At 43.5% G+C, this 17278-nt stretch overlaps 1 protein-coding gene across 1 annotated transcript in view; it reads right to left on the reverse strand.

Annotated features, from left to right (window-relative positions):
* LOC104545273 (UPF0577 protein KIAA1324-like) overlaps positions 1-17278 on the reverse strand; it is a gene marked incomplete at its 3' end in the record, with an annotated part of 40423 nt that overhangs the window by 7333 nt on the left and 15812 nt on the right. The window contains exons 3-13 of the mRNA XM_010190369.1: positions 16626-16773; positions 12800-12886; positions 11029-11134; positions 10221-10373; positions 9031-9119; positions 5540-5720; positions 4651-4779; positions 3600-3690; positions 2638-2740; positions 1533-1670; positions 984-1247 (exon numbers count right to left, since the gene is read on the reverse strand). Coding sequence (XP_010188671.1) covers positions 984-1247; positions 1533-1670; positions 2638-2740; positions 3600-3690; positions 4651-4779; positions 5540-5720; positions 9031-9119; positions 10221-10373; positions 11029-11134; positions 12800-12886; positions 16626-16773 — 1489 coding nt within the window. The remainder of the gene's footprint in view (positions 1-983; positions 1248-1532; positions 1671-2637; positions 2741-3599; positions 3691-4650; positions 4780-5539; positions 5721-9030; positions 9120-10220; positions 10374-11028; positions 11135-12799; positions 12887-16625; positions 16774-17278) is intronic.

The raw sequence follows: 17278 nt of genomic DNA on the forward strand, positions 1-17278 counted from the left end.
CTAGGACAGTGTAAGGTAGAAGTAATGTATATGCTTGCCCTGTTCTTACACTGTCCCAAGTACAGCTTCTTGAAATGAAACTTTTTTCAGCCAGTGTTGTCAATTTTATCTTCTTATTAGAATTACAGAACAATTTAGGTTGGAAAAGACCCTTAAGATCATTGTGTTTAACTATTAATACAGCCATGTCCACCACTAAACCACATCCCCAAGCACCACATCTACATCTCTTTTAAATACCTCCAGGGATGGTGACTCCACTCCTTCTCTGGGCAGCCTGTTCCAGTGCTTGATAAGCCTTTCAGTGAAGAAATTTTTCCTAATATCCAATCTAAACCCCCCTTGGCGCAACTTGAAGCCATTTCAACTTGTCCTATCACTTGTTACTCGGGAGAAGAGACCAACACCCACCTCACTACACCCTCCTTTCAGGTAGTTGTAGAAGGCGATAAGGTCTCCTCTCAGCCTTCTTTTCTCCAGACCAAACAACCTCAGTTCGCTCAGCTGCTCCTCATAATTCTTGTGCTCCAGTGCCTCAATGACTCCAGTGACTCTTCACCAGCTTTCTTGCCTTTCTCTGAACATGCTCCAGTGCCTCAATGTCCTTCTTGTAGTGAGGGACCCAAAACTGAACACAGTATTCGAGGTACAGCCTCAGTAGTGCCAAGTACAGGGGGACGATCCCTTACCTACTCCTGCTGGCCACACTATTTCTGATACAGGCCAGGATGCTCTTGGCCTTCTTGGCCACCTGGGCACACTGCCGGCTCATATTCAGTCAGCTGTCAACCAACAATTATTGCATATTTACAAATAGAAATTAGAGTAGGGACATATTCGGAAGAGTCAGATCATTGGTTATAATTACACAACAATGCTTACAAGGCATGTAAGTGTAGGACAGCTCTAAAACTGGCCCTTTGAGGGCTCATATCCCAATAAACCCTGTCTGCCCATCGCTCAGAGACACTCAGTTTCTGTACCTTGTTGCTCTTGCTGCCAGGCCCACACGGGATGCAGGCCTCCCTGCCGTAGACCTGGTGGATGGACAGGAAGGTGTTGGGCGGACATTCCTTGCATTGGCTGGTCTCCTTCTCGATGTAGTGTCCTGCTGGGCAGGGCACACAGGATGAGCCAGACTGCTCGGAGCCCAGTGCACAGGCCCGGCAAGAGGAGGCGACTCCATCCACTGCGTTGGTCACTGTGATGGAGTAGATCTTTGCCATGTCATTGATGAACTGTCTGCTCTGGAATGAGAGCCAAGGAAACCACCCTGGTGTCATCGCGCCATCGCATGCAGACATTAACCATAGTGCCATGCACCACTACACCAATTCAGGGATCGACTTATGCATGTGTCTGTTTTTCAGCACAGATGGTTTATCCACAGCCGCCTCCCAGAGGATGCTATATGGTGACAGCTGAGCACCCTTTACAAGAAGTCTGTGAGCTTCAATGCAGGGTAAGAGCTCTTGCGGTGAGTGTCCAAGGAAAGCTGTGATGTAGAGCCCTGTACATAAAGAGGTACTTACATCTTGGCCCTCGTTTATTCTCTGAAAGGCCCAGGTGAACGTGAAGGAAGCATTTTTGGAGATAATGTGAGTGTAGGATTGTTTCTCTTTACTTCTTTCCCATGATTCCACCACATTGGTATTTTTTCGGTTAACATCCTATAAAATGGGCATAATAATTTTTTAAACATACTAAAAGTGTGGTCAAACTACACTAAACACCAGTGTTTTATAATAAAGGGATTAATATCTACAAAGTACTTTACAATTGCATTTAACATTTAATAAAGGAGGGCAAATATATTTATTCTGTTTTCCATGACTGGCAATTTTTTAATTGAGAATGAGTGTCTATTCCAAAAGATGCTCTAGTTCACACAACAGTTAAGTTCAAGGTCCTACAGCAGGTTATAAACATTATGAGGACAGATTCAGCACAGTGGTTCTTTCAGATTTGAAATCCTGTTTATGTATAAAAGATATGGGTACCAGAGCACAGAAAGGGAAAGGCAGATTCCTCTAAATTACCACCTAATTCCCATTTCACTCTCTTTAAAGTAAGAGCAGACTCCTGAAAGCACCACTAAATACAAAAGAAAAAAAAAGACCAGCTTCCCTTTGCAATGGCAGGGGCAAGGGAGCTGTTGCAAATCCCATTACCTTCTTCAGCTGATGGACTTCCATAAGCAGACAAGGAAAATAAAAACCACAGTAATTTGCTTTCACAAATAATAGTCTGTCTGTTGCCCTACCGATTCTCCAGGTCACTGACAGGATCAAGATTAAACTTCCAAATTTACCGTTTCCTATCTCTCTGTCCCACATATTGACTTGTGACTCTGTTAAACCTCTGGAGGCTAACTCAGCTGCGTGAGACACACTGAGAATTTTATCAGTCAGTTTAACAGGTAACCAGGAATGGTTCACAACTTGCATAGTGGAGGGATTTTGCTAGGCCATTCATTAAAACCTTCCTGCAAGGGCAATGCAGGTACTAAACTAATCTCATACTTAATCTTAGTCGTAATAAACCAAGTGCAACTAATCACGTTGATGTAAAGGTACTAAAGTGACATATGGAATACCAGGCTCAGTCCTCAGTCATGGAGAAAGACGTCTCACTTACTGCCATAAAGTACAGCACACAATCTGCTGAACAGATGGTCTCAAAAATAAAAGTAATCCGTCCTAGTTCTGACCCAGTTGCTCCTGTCACTGATGTCGGAGGTCTGTTTAACAGAGAAGGAAGAAAACATTTACAAGGTGCTCTCCAGACAGGCAGCAGTCAATCCTTCAAATTGCTTTTTGTACAGCAGGGAAGCAGCCAAAGTGCTGTCACATCAAAGCTGCCCTTGCAGAACTGCGGAGGCCAGGTTTTGCACAGTGGCTCTGCAGCAGGATTACTTTTTAAGTGTCTGACTTCTTTATGGTACAGTTCCCTCCTTATAGCCAACACCCAAATTTGGCTGTGTTGGCAGGGAATCTTACTTCTTAAATGCATTAAATGCTTTTAAGTGATTTACATTGATTCAATTGCATCTGACCTCCACTGGTGGGAGACACATCCAGGGGTTTTGTGCAAACCAGAATTATTCACGGTGCTCCCCTGCAAAGTACTAAACAGTAAACTGCAACATGTCAAACTTTTCCACAGTTATGTCCCTTGCTTCTCTTTTCTTTGAATTACTCTTTGCTCATACTGTAAAACAAAAATCAGAGTTTGCTCATGGGGGTAAGAAGTCCCTCAGCTGAGATACAGCAAAGGGAGGGTGAGGTTCACTTTGCCATGCCTTACCTGTCTTAATAATTGGCACCTGGTCTAAGCTAGGAGCCTAGGCTTGCTCTTTTAACAAAGGAGAGGCACAAGCACCTCAAGCAACTAATTCATCCTGTCTGAGGGCCCAGGTGGGGTGGGATGTCCTGTTCTCCTGTGCTGTCAACATCTCTCCACTTGTTTCCCCTTGTCTCTCATTCATGACATCATTGTATTTCAGAAAGGAAAACTCTGTTCATTCCAGGAATAACATGAAATAGGTGTAAGAGGCAGAGATAAATGAGAAATAGAAAAAAAATAATCATGTTCCTTACTTGAATCCTGGGATGTGCAGGTTCAAGATAAGATAGTCATTGTCAGAGCCTCCTGCCCCACTCTGGATGTGATCACCAGCCACCTCCCAACCTTCATAGGACAAAGAAAAAAAAATTCAAGAAATGGATAGTTTCTGGGTCATATGGCAAAAAAACTCTCTTACCATAATTTTTAAGCAATTCAGTACTTTAGTACATTTTAAAGATATCTGGTATAAACTATAGAGCAGTATAATAATGCTTCTGAATTAAAAATTTTAGTAATTGTTTTAACTGCTGATTTTATAGGCAAATGCCACCTTGAAATCAGCAAAGCAATTGAAATTCCCTGACCTATGCTGTGAAGCTCAAGGGGGATGATCCATCTGATCTCTTCTAGTCTTTAAACAGATGAATCAATGAATCTTTGTGTCAAACATTAAGCATATACTTCAGTGCCTCTCTGCTCAACATGCATCATTCAAAGCTTGAGTTACACCAGCCTGACAAGGCGGATCAGACTGAGGAAGATCTCTCAGAAATGGCTGGAGGTGGGAGAAGTCCTGAACAGAACCACTCTCACCTGTGAGCTGTGACTGCTCTCTGCTGCAATCTTGGCACATGTGCAGAGAGAATGCTAAATGAATAAAGATCACAGACTCTGACTAAGTTTTTTCACAAGAACTATGTGTGACCTCGACAGGCATAGTTATCACAAAACATGAAAGGAGATAAACGAGAGAGAAGTCAAATAGTTCTGGGGTTTTTTTCAGTGGCAATATTCAGATGCATCAAAGTCTACAGTGGAATAGGTCCTTTTCTGAAGGGACTTCACACACGCTGCAGCTCCTGCCCTCTTCTGGTACACAAGAGATTTTTCATTCCTTCTTTGTGATACTGTGACATTACTTCCTATGGGAAATTTCAAGCCTGGTGCAATTAAAGAAAAGGGGGGAAACTGTGTTGCAACTCCCATAGCAAAGAGCATATTAATTTTGATGTGTGCTCCACTACAACAGTGATCAGCGCAGGAGAAAGACGGGTGTGTAACAACATGGAGAGTTTGGCTCACCGTTCATCCCATCACACTTTGAGTTGCCGACATTAAAGCAAGATGTCTTCATGTTGCCGGGCAGGATGTTCCACCACTTGTATTCAAACCCAAGAGCTGGTTCAGTTCCAGCAGGGCAGGCTCTGCACTCTACAGGGTGAGAAGGCAGGAAAGGAAATCACACAGACAAAGCATATCTCAAACAGTGTTTTAAAGAACACAGGCATTACATTTTTTACTCTCTAAGGGAAGTAATGAGCAAAGAAAATAATGTATTTTTTTATAATTAGATAGCCAAAGACTTATCAGGACAGAAAAGTGGAAACAAGACCAGCATTTTATACATTGCAGATCATAACCTTGTGGTAAGTAACCTGCAACTGACACCCCAAGTCACACTTCCTTTTTAATGGCTTCAGCTGAGGGTGTCATCATCCTGGTAAACATGAGTTCCCACAAAATGCTGTAGGTAACCAGTGGGCCAATACTTCTCAGAATCAACAAGGCAGAGTTTAGGCTAGATAATGTTGACAGGGCACTAATCTGACACTGCTTAAAATGATATTTTTTCACAGGAAAGAACTTGGCATGGACAGAAGAATAGATGAGAAGGAATTACTGACTGTAAAAGCTCTGATTCCCTTCTCAAAATCCCTTAAAATAACCCTCAGGATGTTTATATCAGCCAAGAAATGTATGCAGAACACAGCAGGTCAACTAAGAGCAGCAATCCCTGATAAGAAAGGGCTTCAGAGAGAAAACAGATATCCAGCTAACTATCTCCAGTGTTATTTAATAAGTATTCTATGCAAAATTAGCTCTAGTTTATGATGATGTATCATTAAACTAAGTTGCATGCAAGCAGACAACTGCTTCAAAGGACACAAGGAAATTTTTTGTGGACTCCTACCCTGTGTCCCATCTGAAAATGTGCCTGGTGGGCAAGGAGTACAAGAAGATGAGGCGTTGTTGTAGAAGCCAGGATTGCAGGGTGGACAATCCTTCCTCTCTCCAGAAGGAGGTAGGGTCAATGCATCAGGGAGATCCTCTCTGCAGATCTTGGGTTCAATCCATTTGTACATGATCTGAGTCTGAAAGGAGAAGACACTGAGCTCACCTGAAGTGTTAGGAAGCTTTATGACTAGATGCAGCAATCAAGGTCCCCCTTCTAAATTTAATTAGCGTATTCCCAATGTATTAGGTTAAGAACAAATCATGCACATCCAGGACAATAAAGGGAAGGTCAAAGAAGGGAAACAGAAGTGACTGGCTTCACAGACAATTCCAACATTAGGCCTTAGGAGCAAGCAAAAATGTGAAGCTTAAAACAATTACTGCTGTTCATTCCTATTTATCCAGTGGATTTACCCACAAAAATGTTTCTGAGTTACGTTAGATAAATAATTCTACCTGCAAAATCAGTCCATGTATTTTAACTGTAGTGACCCTACCTATAACTTCTGCACTTTATAGCACTTTATGGGAGGGAATCTGTTAGCAGAGAGCATCACAAGTTGTCTTTTCTCCATACTAGCCTGTTCTTTGAACAGTCTTTATTTCTCTCCAGTCATTTTCACCTAATGAGCAAATGTAAAAACCACACAGGAACTCTCCCAACCCCTCTCCAGTCCCTCCAATTTTGCAAGGAGCAGTTTATGAACACTAACATGAGCCAGTCCTTGCCACTTCACCTCTCTGTCATCATCTCTCTTTGACAAGACACAAATTTTCCAACTTCATGAAAAGGCTTAGGTGAGATGAATCACCTGTAGAGTTGGGTTTAAAATTTCATCTCTCTTTGGGTCTATCTCTGAAAGGGTTTAATATCTCAAGAAAAAAATTACTTGTGTTCCAGAGGGGAGAAACCCATCTGGCAAGACTTTCACTTGGCCAGATCTCTCCCTCCAGGTACTTCCACCCTTTAATCCCAGCAGTGCAATTAGAGATCCTTGAGGCCAGACGCAAGAGTACAGAGGTTGGAAGGAGAAATTTCATCTTATTAGTTTGGTTCAGGGTCCTAAGCACTTGCCCCTGCTATCCCAGGCATTGAGCTGCTTCTGCTCAAGGTTAGTCCTCTGACAACACAGGCTTCTTCAAGAGGTATTGACCAGCCTTGAAGCTGTTTGAAAAAAAGCTGGAAGAAGCTTCAGGGTAGGCTCAGGCCTCAGCTCCTGGGAGCTGCACTTAAGCTGAGTCTCTTGGTCTTTGTCCCTCCCAGAGCTGTGTCACAGCCATGCCTATGCCAAGTCCTGTACTCTGGCTGATCCACGTCCTAACTGACTTGATGTTCCAGCTTGACATTGCTCTTGCCTCATCACTATGGACTTGTCTGGCAAACTTGGCAGAATATAGCCACTGGCCATGGGTCTGCTTTGCTCGCTTTGCTCATGTGCTCTGGGACTGTTCCTGCTGTCAGAGCGGTGTCTGTCCTTTAGGGATCAGCCTACCTTGCTGCTCCTGAACACTTAGAGGAATTTCTGCTCCAGATATGCTTCAGCAGCACCAGGGTGCACAGCATTTAAACCGAAAAGGCTAAGGAGCTGGCAAAGTACCTGTTTGGTTGTCCAGAGTCCAGACACACAATACACTAACACAATCCTACTGCATCTGAGCAGAGAGAAAAGGGTCAGAGAGTGCCCACAGCCGTGCAGGTGAAGGTTTTTAAAACTGGGGCTGAAGCAATCAGCCTGGGATTTTTAAAGCAGAAGACAGATGAAAAGTCAATAGGAGTCAAGTACTTAAATGTCCTGAGGTCCCATGGAGCGGAGATAGCAGGAGGAAGAAAACAAACTAATGTCCAGTGAAAAACCTGACTCATTTTAGTGATGGATCAATAGGCCTTTAGGCTGGCTCTTTTTACAGCCACTGTTCACTTGAAATTGGGTGCAGAGACAGGCCCTCTCATTGGCATGCATCACATGGAGCAACGTCTGGGGAGTACAGCAAACCTGAACTGATTTCCAGAGATGCAGAGCACTAAGTGGTGAAAGCAGTCCTGAAAACCCAGCCAGTATCTGTGCATCTATGACACTTGTTGCCATTGCAACTGGAAGATGAAAGGTGTCTGCAGAAAGACCCTCCTTGTGTTCTGGTGATGTCCATCACTGAAGGGAAAAGCCATTGAGGATGCAGGAAGAGGGTCAACAGTGGGAACTTATTCAATGCTGGGGAGCCTTGAACTGCACAGAACAGCGACACAGTCATCCACAAGATTAATTTAATTGCATCCACTGCAATCAAAGCAGTACCTGGGGGTGTAGCAGTGAACACTGCTGCTAATTCCTCAAATCATTACAAGACGTTAACAAAGCAAGGATCAGTGAGTCAAGACCAGGTTGTAAAGCCTGCAAGCTCCAGGGCTAAACTCACTGATGCTTGGTTATTCAAGTTCATGAATTCTCAGCTGCATTTTGAAACTGGCTGACCAGAAGATTCCAAAATACTCCATCCTGCCAGTAAATATTAGACCAGCAACCTACAGGCTATGGATTTTGACTACTTGCCATTCTATCTGGATCTAAAAGAGATGGGAAAAGGAAGAAAAAAGACAAAGCAGGACTGATCACATGCCTACACCTCTTTGGGTTCCATTTCTTTTCCAAATCTCACCAAAATCCCCACTTGGGTGCTGGGACAAAGGGCAGGAGAGCTCCAAAGTCAGGCTGCTCCACCCGCAGGTCCCTCTATGAGAGACCCAGAGGTTCTAAGATATCTGGGTTAAACAGTCTACTGAGAGTTCAGGTGTTTCGAGGCATCCCATGAGGCAAGCACATTACTAGCAGCTAAGCTCTGCTGCTGCACACAAATACTCCCAGGCTATGTCTATAACATTATTTCATACATAAAATATAGCTCTTCGTTGATGCTAAAACACATACACACATGATACACATCATGCCTATGCAGCCCAACACTCTTCCACCTGAAATAGGTATGGTCATGTCCAATGCTTCTGTGCCATGGCAGAACCTGAATCACGCCTGGGCACTGCTGTGACAGGGCAAGTTGTCACAAGCCAGAAGCATGTAAGAAAGATTGTTAACAACTAAACTGTAGGGTTTATTCTGGGACGGTACTTCACCCTGTGCTCCAACCCTGGGTTTTTATAATCATGGAGGTAGCACCAGTGACACAGTCAGACTAATCACAAGTGCAAGGAACTTAGCATTTCACCACAACAGATCCCTTAAGCAGACCCAAGACAGGCAGATTCTTACAGATGGATAAATCCTGGAGACAAATCAGATAAAGGACAAGCCAAAAGCCTCAGAGAGATTCAATGCTGGAAGCAAAATTGTGAAAGCTATTGGGAAAGATTCCTAGAAACCCTACCTTGTTTTCAAATCAAGAGATCACAGTGATCACAGTGAGCTTAAAAATAGTATCATGCCTTCTACTTACTTTTCCTTCCTTATCACACGGGGTATGGATCTGGAAAAAGTCTTTGTTTGTGCATGGAGGACGCGCTATACATGCACTGGATCCCTCATCTAAAAAGAAAGAGCGAGAAATAAGATGTTAAACTGCCAAATGGTCCCTGAAAACAACTGTAACAAGATTTAAATCTGGAGATTAAAGTGAGTTAGCAGAAAAATACAAAACAGGAATGAAATATCAAACTCTTAATGGATTCTACACTAATCTTTCCTTGAACTGAAGTGGGGAGGGGTGGCGGAGGGAGGTAAGAGGGCAAATACCAGCTATGCTTATACTGTCACACTGAAATTCATTTATCCAGTGTAACCAGGGAATCACCCAAACACTCATCCCAAACATTCACCTTCAAGCAGTAATTTGTGTATTTTGCCAAGCATGGAAATATGTCCTCACTTGATAAGGAACAAAAACACTATAAGTCATTATAAACTTCCTTACAACACTGGCCCAGTTTTTCTTCTTCCCAATACTTTTGTAAAATTCCCATTCCTATCATAAGTAGGCACAAGTCCTCAAGCATTTGTTGTAATCTGTGATAGCAGGTGCTACTGTCAGTAACTGATTCTTCAAAAACTTTCTTGTAAGACAATTAGAAGGAAGAAAACTGAAGGTATTTTGGCCGTGAAGAATGGATTTTGCCCATGTTGTTTATGATCACCAGCTAACCACAGCTGGGAATGCAGAGGACTTTGGGGACTTGGGTTTGCCACTAGAGCACCACATCTTCCAACCACAGGGAAGGCAGGGATGGCCAGGAGAGGATTTGAAAAGGAGAGTCTCAGAATCATGACAAGTCTAAAGACAGTGATGAAGCCAATTCAGCTCATCACCAACCGATAACACAAATTACCACGAGAGGGCACAGCACGACTGTTATCATCCTTCAGAAGACCTGTTCCTCTCGAGGTCACAAAAGAACTCCATCCATTTGTGTTAATGTAAGTGATCCTAGCCAAGATCAAGTGTAGCCATCAGGTCTGTAAGTACATTCTGCAGCTTTTTGGAAGCTACATCTTCATTTTCCATTTGCATTTCAACTGGAGACTAAACTTAATTGTTGGATAAAACCGTTTTCACATCTGCACACAGAAACAGCTTATGGCCTTATACACTCAGACTCTTCTGATTTTGCTTACCCCACTTGATTTATGTACCTGCGTAATACAGTTCTTCTGTACACTTGGTGCACTCTTTAGCTCCTTTCTCAGAATAAGTATTTCTTGGGCACACCTGGCAGCCAGATGAACCTGGTTTGTCACTGAAGGTACCAGGCTTGCATGCGAAGCATTCAGATGTATATGCAACTCCTGTAAGGTAAATTGCAGGTAAAGCACTGAAATACAGAGAGGTATGCTCCATAACTACTGCCCACCTGCTTTTGGGGGAAAGCAAACTCCCAAGCTGGATAACACAGCTTAAAAACCACAGATGTTCACCACTCACTTTAGATGCTTCGCATTTGTTGATTCATGATTTAGGCCTTTAATCTTTGCTTCTCAATGCAAGTCTGACCCATATAAGAACCTTATATGACACTCCAAGCTTGATTACACTTAGAATTGGACTGAAAGAGCAATCCCAAATTAATTAAATTACTTAAATAATAATTTATCTATCACTGCTCTAATGAATATGTCCATCTGCTTATCACTGTTGAGAGGCTAACTCATGAACCAGGTCTTTCTACACTACATAAAACAAAATCTGTTTATTCTTTTTCCCTCTATTTGCTAAGCCAGTCTTCTCCAGTAGACGGCATCATTTACCAGCTAAATAAATTTTTCAGCCTTTTCCTGACAGTGTGAAGTTTTGCTGTTCTGTTTCGACACTTTAGAGGAGGAGATAGGGGATAAAGGGGCTAAGAAAGCTGTTTCGGTGATGTGGGCACATCAGCAGAAACAGCACTTGGCAAACTCTGTGACGACAGAGTGAGGTATGACCTAAAAGGCAAGTATCACTTACCTTCAATTGTGATGTTTTTCACCAGAACTGGTTTCACTACTTTAGACCCCATGAGAATCCCTGTTGTTCTCCAGTATAAGATATTGCTACCTGATTTCAGAGTTACCTGCAACAACACATGACAGTTAGCAGACATCCCTTCACCAAGAAACAGTTTTATCTCTTACTTCCATTACTCAGGAAGTATTCTACATCCTAACAGCAATCCTGGCTTTTCCTAAGCTGCTTAGTGAGTCAAGAAGTAACGGGGAGACAGTTAGGCAGATGTTGTAGAGACATCTCTGAGCAGTGCCTAAGCGTACCTTATTAAAAAAGCTTCTCAATGCCCCAGTTTTGTGGAAAAACACCAAGAGCTGTTTCTGACCTTGTTGTAAGCAGAGTTGGGAGAAAGCTGCTCCTGCCTTTAGCTAGCTACCCCTGGCACTCAGGAGCTTTTATCTCTAGCTCTGTGTTCAGATAGTCAGTCAGTTTGTTTTTAAAGGCTTTAGATACACTTTTATAATGAAACCGAACACGACCCAGAGTTCAAAAATCCAGGCTCACAAGTAAGTTTTGTTTATTGGCTTTAAAAATCAAGATCTTCATCCATCTAACACTACAGCATCATGATCAGTAAGCTAGGCACAAACCAGGAATGTCCTCAGCAGCAGTCCCATCCCTCCTGCTCATTTCTGACCCTTAACAGCAGATGAGATGCAGAAAACAACCCTGTCTCCAACTGGTTTGACCTACTTGTCTTCACAGCATGGCTCAGCAAACAGCTGCACAACCCCTGTGCTGACACAGAAAGTAGTGAGCTGGTGGCAACATGGCTGGGATAAGGGGGAGAAGGGAGGCAGGACCACCTCTTTCAGCAGCAGCATTGGTGCCTGCTGACCTCAACTCACCTATGTAACTACAGTTATCACTGCACTCACTAAAAGCAGCAGGTTTACCAAGACCCTGCCTGGCCTGCAAAGCTGTGCCATGTCTACTAGCCCAGTGCAGGCTGCCTACTGTCAACACAGTGATAATGGCCTGAAGGTGCTATATCTTCACACAAGAAGAGGGATAAACTCTACCAGCATAAAGGTTTATGATCACGAAATTTAGAACAGTGCTGTATAGGTGTGGCAGGACAACAATTTTTGTTCACCTAGGATAAAGAGACCAAAAAATCAGCGAAGTGGCGATGCAGCATATTGTATCTCCCACTCCCCAAACACTGACTCTCCAGGGGTCACAGGCCAGCCAAAGGGCTCCCAGCGTGAACGTGCTCAGATCAGTGCTGCAAGAGCCATGCTGGTGCTCCCAGCTAGCTTTTCAACCAGGTAAGTCACCTCAGAGCACAAGCTGGGTGCAGTCCAGCTCTTCAGGACACATTTGAGAATAAAATGCCCATCCTGCTTGCCTCCACATACACATACCACTTGCACCACTCTGCTGAGCAACAGGGAGCAATCTTGTGTTCTCATGAGCAAATAACTGTTGTAGAAAATTTCAATTACAATCATGCAGAGTGACTGTGCCATGTGGATTTGCATAAATCTATTTAACCTCATAAAACACTTGATTCAAAGCCCAGGGAAATCAATACAAAGTCTTGCATCTATATAATTTGCTTTGGGATCAGCCCCTTAGAGATCTCAGTGGCTTTGTCCACAGTCATAGGCAAGCTGTGCTTCTTCAGATGCATTCACAGGATCTGGCCCTTGTTTGCTCTTTGCTCAGAGGAAATCACAGACATTTATAAATGGAAAAAGCTTCATAAAGGATTTTTTTGCACACTTACAGAATGAGAGCCCCATTCCCCATTGTCTGTTAGCTTCACCCACTTGTCTGCTGTAGACTCCATCTCTTTGCACTGGTCATTTTGTATCTGTTAATTAAAAACACAAGATCAGTGATCACAATCGGATGCATCTCTCTGTCAGCATAATGACTGCTGGCAGGGAATGATAAGATTCAACTTTGTTCCTGTTGTCTACATATCTAGGACAACAGCTGCCTTATTTGTGGGGAAAAAAAACAACAACTTTCAAAACCTGCTAGCAGCTTAGCAGTGCCTCCAGTAACCACCTCTGATGCAGATGGGAAAAAAAGAGCAGGAGGAGAAGACCTCAGCCTTGTCCTCTCTCTACCTGGTCATACTCAGATGCTGAGCATCTTGTCTTAGCTGCCCCCTTCTCCTCAGCCCACTAAGACCCAATTCTCTAAATTCCAGAGGTCACGGGCTTCTAAGCCAGAGGGGAAGTAGGAGTGGATGGGCCAAAGCTAGAAGACAAATTGCTTTCTCTGCAGCCAATATCTGCTGTGTCTTTGGCTCCCTGCCACTGACATCACCAGGAATGAGAGTAACATTCTCAAGAGAGAGCAACATGCCATGGAGAGTCTGCCCTGGCAAACGCGTGAGGTTGATTGTCCCTTGCCCAGGTCCGGCATAGCTCAGTAGCCTTTCCTCAAAGCAGGGTTTGGTGCACCATCTCACACCAGTCCACTTCTTTCTTCTTGTAACTGTCTTCTCTGAAGAAAAAATATCAAGTCCCTCTGAATTCAATTACTCAGCTTTTATTCCACCAGGGAGAAAGGCCAGTTCGATACTTTCAGAAGACCTGGAGTCAAGCATCCTCCTCAAAGTTGCTCCACGTCAAGCCTGAAGTAAGTCACATAACCCCACATCCTCCAAAGCATCTGCAGACTTAATTCCCACCTAGAAGATCAGCACTGAGGAAATGAGGTGAGAGAAGCACCTAAGTGGAAAGTAGATCTCTAATTATCTTGCGCAATCTGAGCTACAGAATCTTTGTGTCCTGGTTCCAATCTATCTGCAAAATGGATATAAGAATATATAGTCTATTCTTACAACGTGTAAAGGGCTTTGATATGTAAAATAGCCTGGGGAGGGCAGGCTGCAGAAGCACTGGGTATCTAACTATAAGCATCCTCACTTGCTTCCCACCGTTGAGGACATCTCCTCGCTTACCCTCAGACCAACAGTGCATCCACCTGCACCTGGAGAGCCCAAAAACTTCACCACTTCCAGGCAGCTTGCAAGCCACTGCCACTGAAATGCCACTGTCCAGAGCTAAAGTGTTATTGTTAAATATATTTAAGTACAAAGACCCACTGGAGAAAAAAAATGGACTTTTAGAGGAGTATTAAATATGGTTTGGCTGAAATACCAAGGCCGATTAGGAATTATTTACATGGGCATTTCTATAAAGGACTGTACCTCTCACTGCTTCCTGAATGGGGAAGGATAAATTTAAGGAAGTGAATGAGTGGAATATGGATAGAAGTCATAATCAAAAAGCCATTTTCAAAACCAGTGCTTGGAGAAACAATAAATTTGCTCCATTGCAGTAGAAGATCAGTCAGTCAGTAAAGCAACTGGACCTAGGATTCATAATCCTGGTACATTCATCTGACAGCAGAAAGCTGTCAGTATTTTCTGCTTTCTCCCCGTGAAGAAGGCAGGATAGTCTAAAACAGATGGGACAGAGTGTACCCTCAGCAAATTCGCTGATGATGCAAAGGTGGGAGGAGTGGCTGACACTCCAGAAGGCTGTGCTGCCATTTAGTGTGACCTGGACAGGCTGAAAGGTGGGGAGGGGAGAAACTTAATGAAATTCAACAAGGGAAAGCATAGGGTACTGCATCTGGGAAAGAACAACCCTATGTATCAGTACAGCATGGGGACTGACCTGTTGGGGAGCAGTTCAGAGGAAAAGGATCTGGGAGTCCTGGTGGACAACAGGCTGCCCATGAACCAGCAGTGTAACCTCATGGCCAAGAAGGCCAATGGCATCCTGGGGTGCCTTAATAAGACTGTGGCCAGTAGGTTGCGGGAGATTATCCTTTCCCTCTACTCTGTCCTGGTGAGGCCACTAATGCAATACTGTGTCCAGTTCTGGCTTCCTCAGTTCAAGAAGGACAAGGAGCTACTGGAGAGAGTCCAGCATAGAGTTACAAAGATGATGAGGGGACTGGAGCATCTCCCACATGAGGAAAGGCTGAGAGAGCTGAGTCTGTTTAGCCTGGAGAAGAGGAGATTGAGGGGGGATCTCATTAATGCTTATAAATATCTAAAGGGTGGGTGTCAGGAGGATGAGACCAGACTCTTCTCGGTTGTGCCCAATGACAACACAAGGGGCAATGGTCACAAAGTAGTACAGAGGAGGTTCAACATAACATAAGGAAAAATTTCTTTACTGTGAGGGTACCAGAGCACTGAACAGGCTGCCCCGAGAGGTTGTGGAGTCTCCTTTTCTGGAGACATTCAAAACCCGCCTGGATGCACTTCTGTGTGACCTAGTCTAGGTGATCGTGCTCTGAAAGAGGTTGGACTGGATGATCTTTCGAGGTGCCCTCTAACCCCTACCATGCTGTGATTCTGTGAAAACTAAAATGGCTAAATAATATTTATTTCCTGCACTGACTGTTATTAAGTGCAATAGATTGCACTAATGTAGCAGCAAGAGGATGCCTCCAGCATGTTATTTTTGACTTCCTTTCCCATCTTTACTAAGGATAAGGATACTTTGCACTTTTCTCTGAGCTTCAAGAAACATTAAGCAACACCAGCTAAGGCATCACACTCATGTGAGACACCATGAGCTGTATTTTTCAGATGAAATCAGAGCTCACCAGACAGGGAGAGAGGCAATAACAGAAGACAATAAAAATTTCCAGTCATCTCCTACTCTGAACTGCCCTCCCTTTAAGTTCTTTTCTGCCCCAAACGGCAGCTACAACACGCCAAGGAAAACAACGTAGGTGGTGGTGAAACCTTCCAAAGCATCTCAGTGACGTGTGGCATTTGCATCACACTGTGGAGCCTGGTGCTGGGAACGCTCCGGCTTCCCAGACCATGGGACCACCCATCACCCACATGGGCAGGGCATGGCTGTCCTTCCCATTCCTGTTCCTGCTGAGTTGTTTTAGTAATTTGGGTACAAATGGTGCTAGCCCTGCCAGGCTGCTCCCATTTCAGAGCCACTGACCCCAGCCCCTCCATTTTGCCATGCAGACACATCCTCAGAGCCTAATTTCTACTGAAAGTCATCTGAATTTTTACTCCTACATCTCTTTGCAGAACTGTTGTTTCTGGGTTTTTTTTAAGGAACAACCTTTTGTCTTTTCTCCTGTTTTTCTTTTAATCTCAATTGCTATGACCCAAATTGACCTAAAACTAAAGCTCAGGTTTCCACATATTAATGCCTTGGAGTGCCTCAAGTTCCGCATGCCTACTTTGGAAGAAGTCTTTTTGAACTTCAAGTCCCTTCAAAGGCATCTCAAGCCAAACACCCTCAAACTGAAGCATCTGCCACCAAGAGCTGCCTTGTAAAAGGCTGGAGTAACAGGGACAGTCATCACGCCTAACGGAAAAATCCCAGTGCATGGTAGATAGGATCAGTTTAGCCTGAGTTTTGAAGCTGAAATTAATTCCCAAAAGGCAGCATAAATGACAGAAATAAAATATTTTTTTTATCTCATTCAGCAGTGACAAGCTATGGATATATGGGGAATGTAAACAGAGTTAAAGCTGTTTCTGATGGTCTTTATATGGGTTGAATTTTTACAATATAAAGTTGGATTAATCATATAAAAGACCTTACAAAAAATTCAAAGAAGATGTTGTTGTCGATATACTGGTACTCGAAGAAGACAGAACCAGATTTCTTGAGGTGCACAGCGTAGATGAGAGAAACTGTGCAATCATCCCTGTTCGACTCAATGTAATTCCCTCGAGGTGTCCACGAAGAGCTGATGAACATAAACAAAACAAGCCTCAGCTGAGGTCACAGACACTGAGGAGACTTTTCTTACACTACTATACAAAAACACGTTAATTAATAAAGAACCCAGAATCCCACAATAGCTGAATGCAGTGGATATATAAATTTATTACTGGATTCCTATTTATTTTTCTTGTAAAAAATAATACTTATAATTAACACTTTGCATGGAAAAAGATACGGTACTAGAAATTAAGGACTCAGCCTAAATAGGAAAGGTTTATTACCCGTAGGTCCAACATACTTTAAATTACACTCAGAAACAGCCTTGGGTCTTTAAATAGCCTGTGAAAGTACCTTTAAGCCATTTACTCTACCATGACCCTGGAGCTTTCCAGCTACCAATAAGAGCAGATCCAGGCTGGTCTTACAGTCACTAGCTGCTGATGAGCCCGAGGAGACCATGATGACAGTAAAGAGATGGCTAAAAATTTCCCTTCCCAGCCACTCCTCTTTGGCATTACCAGGGCTGC

Source organism: Mesitornis unicolor, unplaced genomic scaffold, assembly GCF_000695765.1.
Source record: "Mesitornis unicolor isolate BGI_N332 unplaced genomic scaffold, ASM69576v1 scaffold3148, whole genome shotgun sequence".
NCBI classification, from domain to species: domain Eukaryota; kingdom Metazoa; phylum Chordata; class Aves; order Mesitornithiformes; family Mesitornithidae; genus Mesitornis; species Mesitornis unicolor.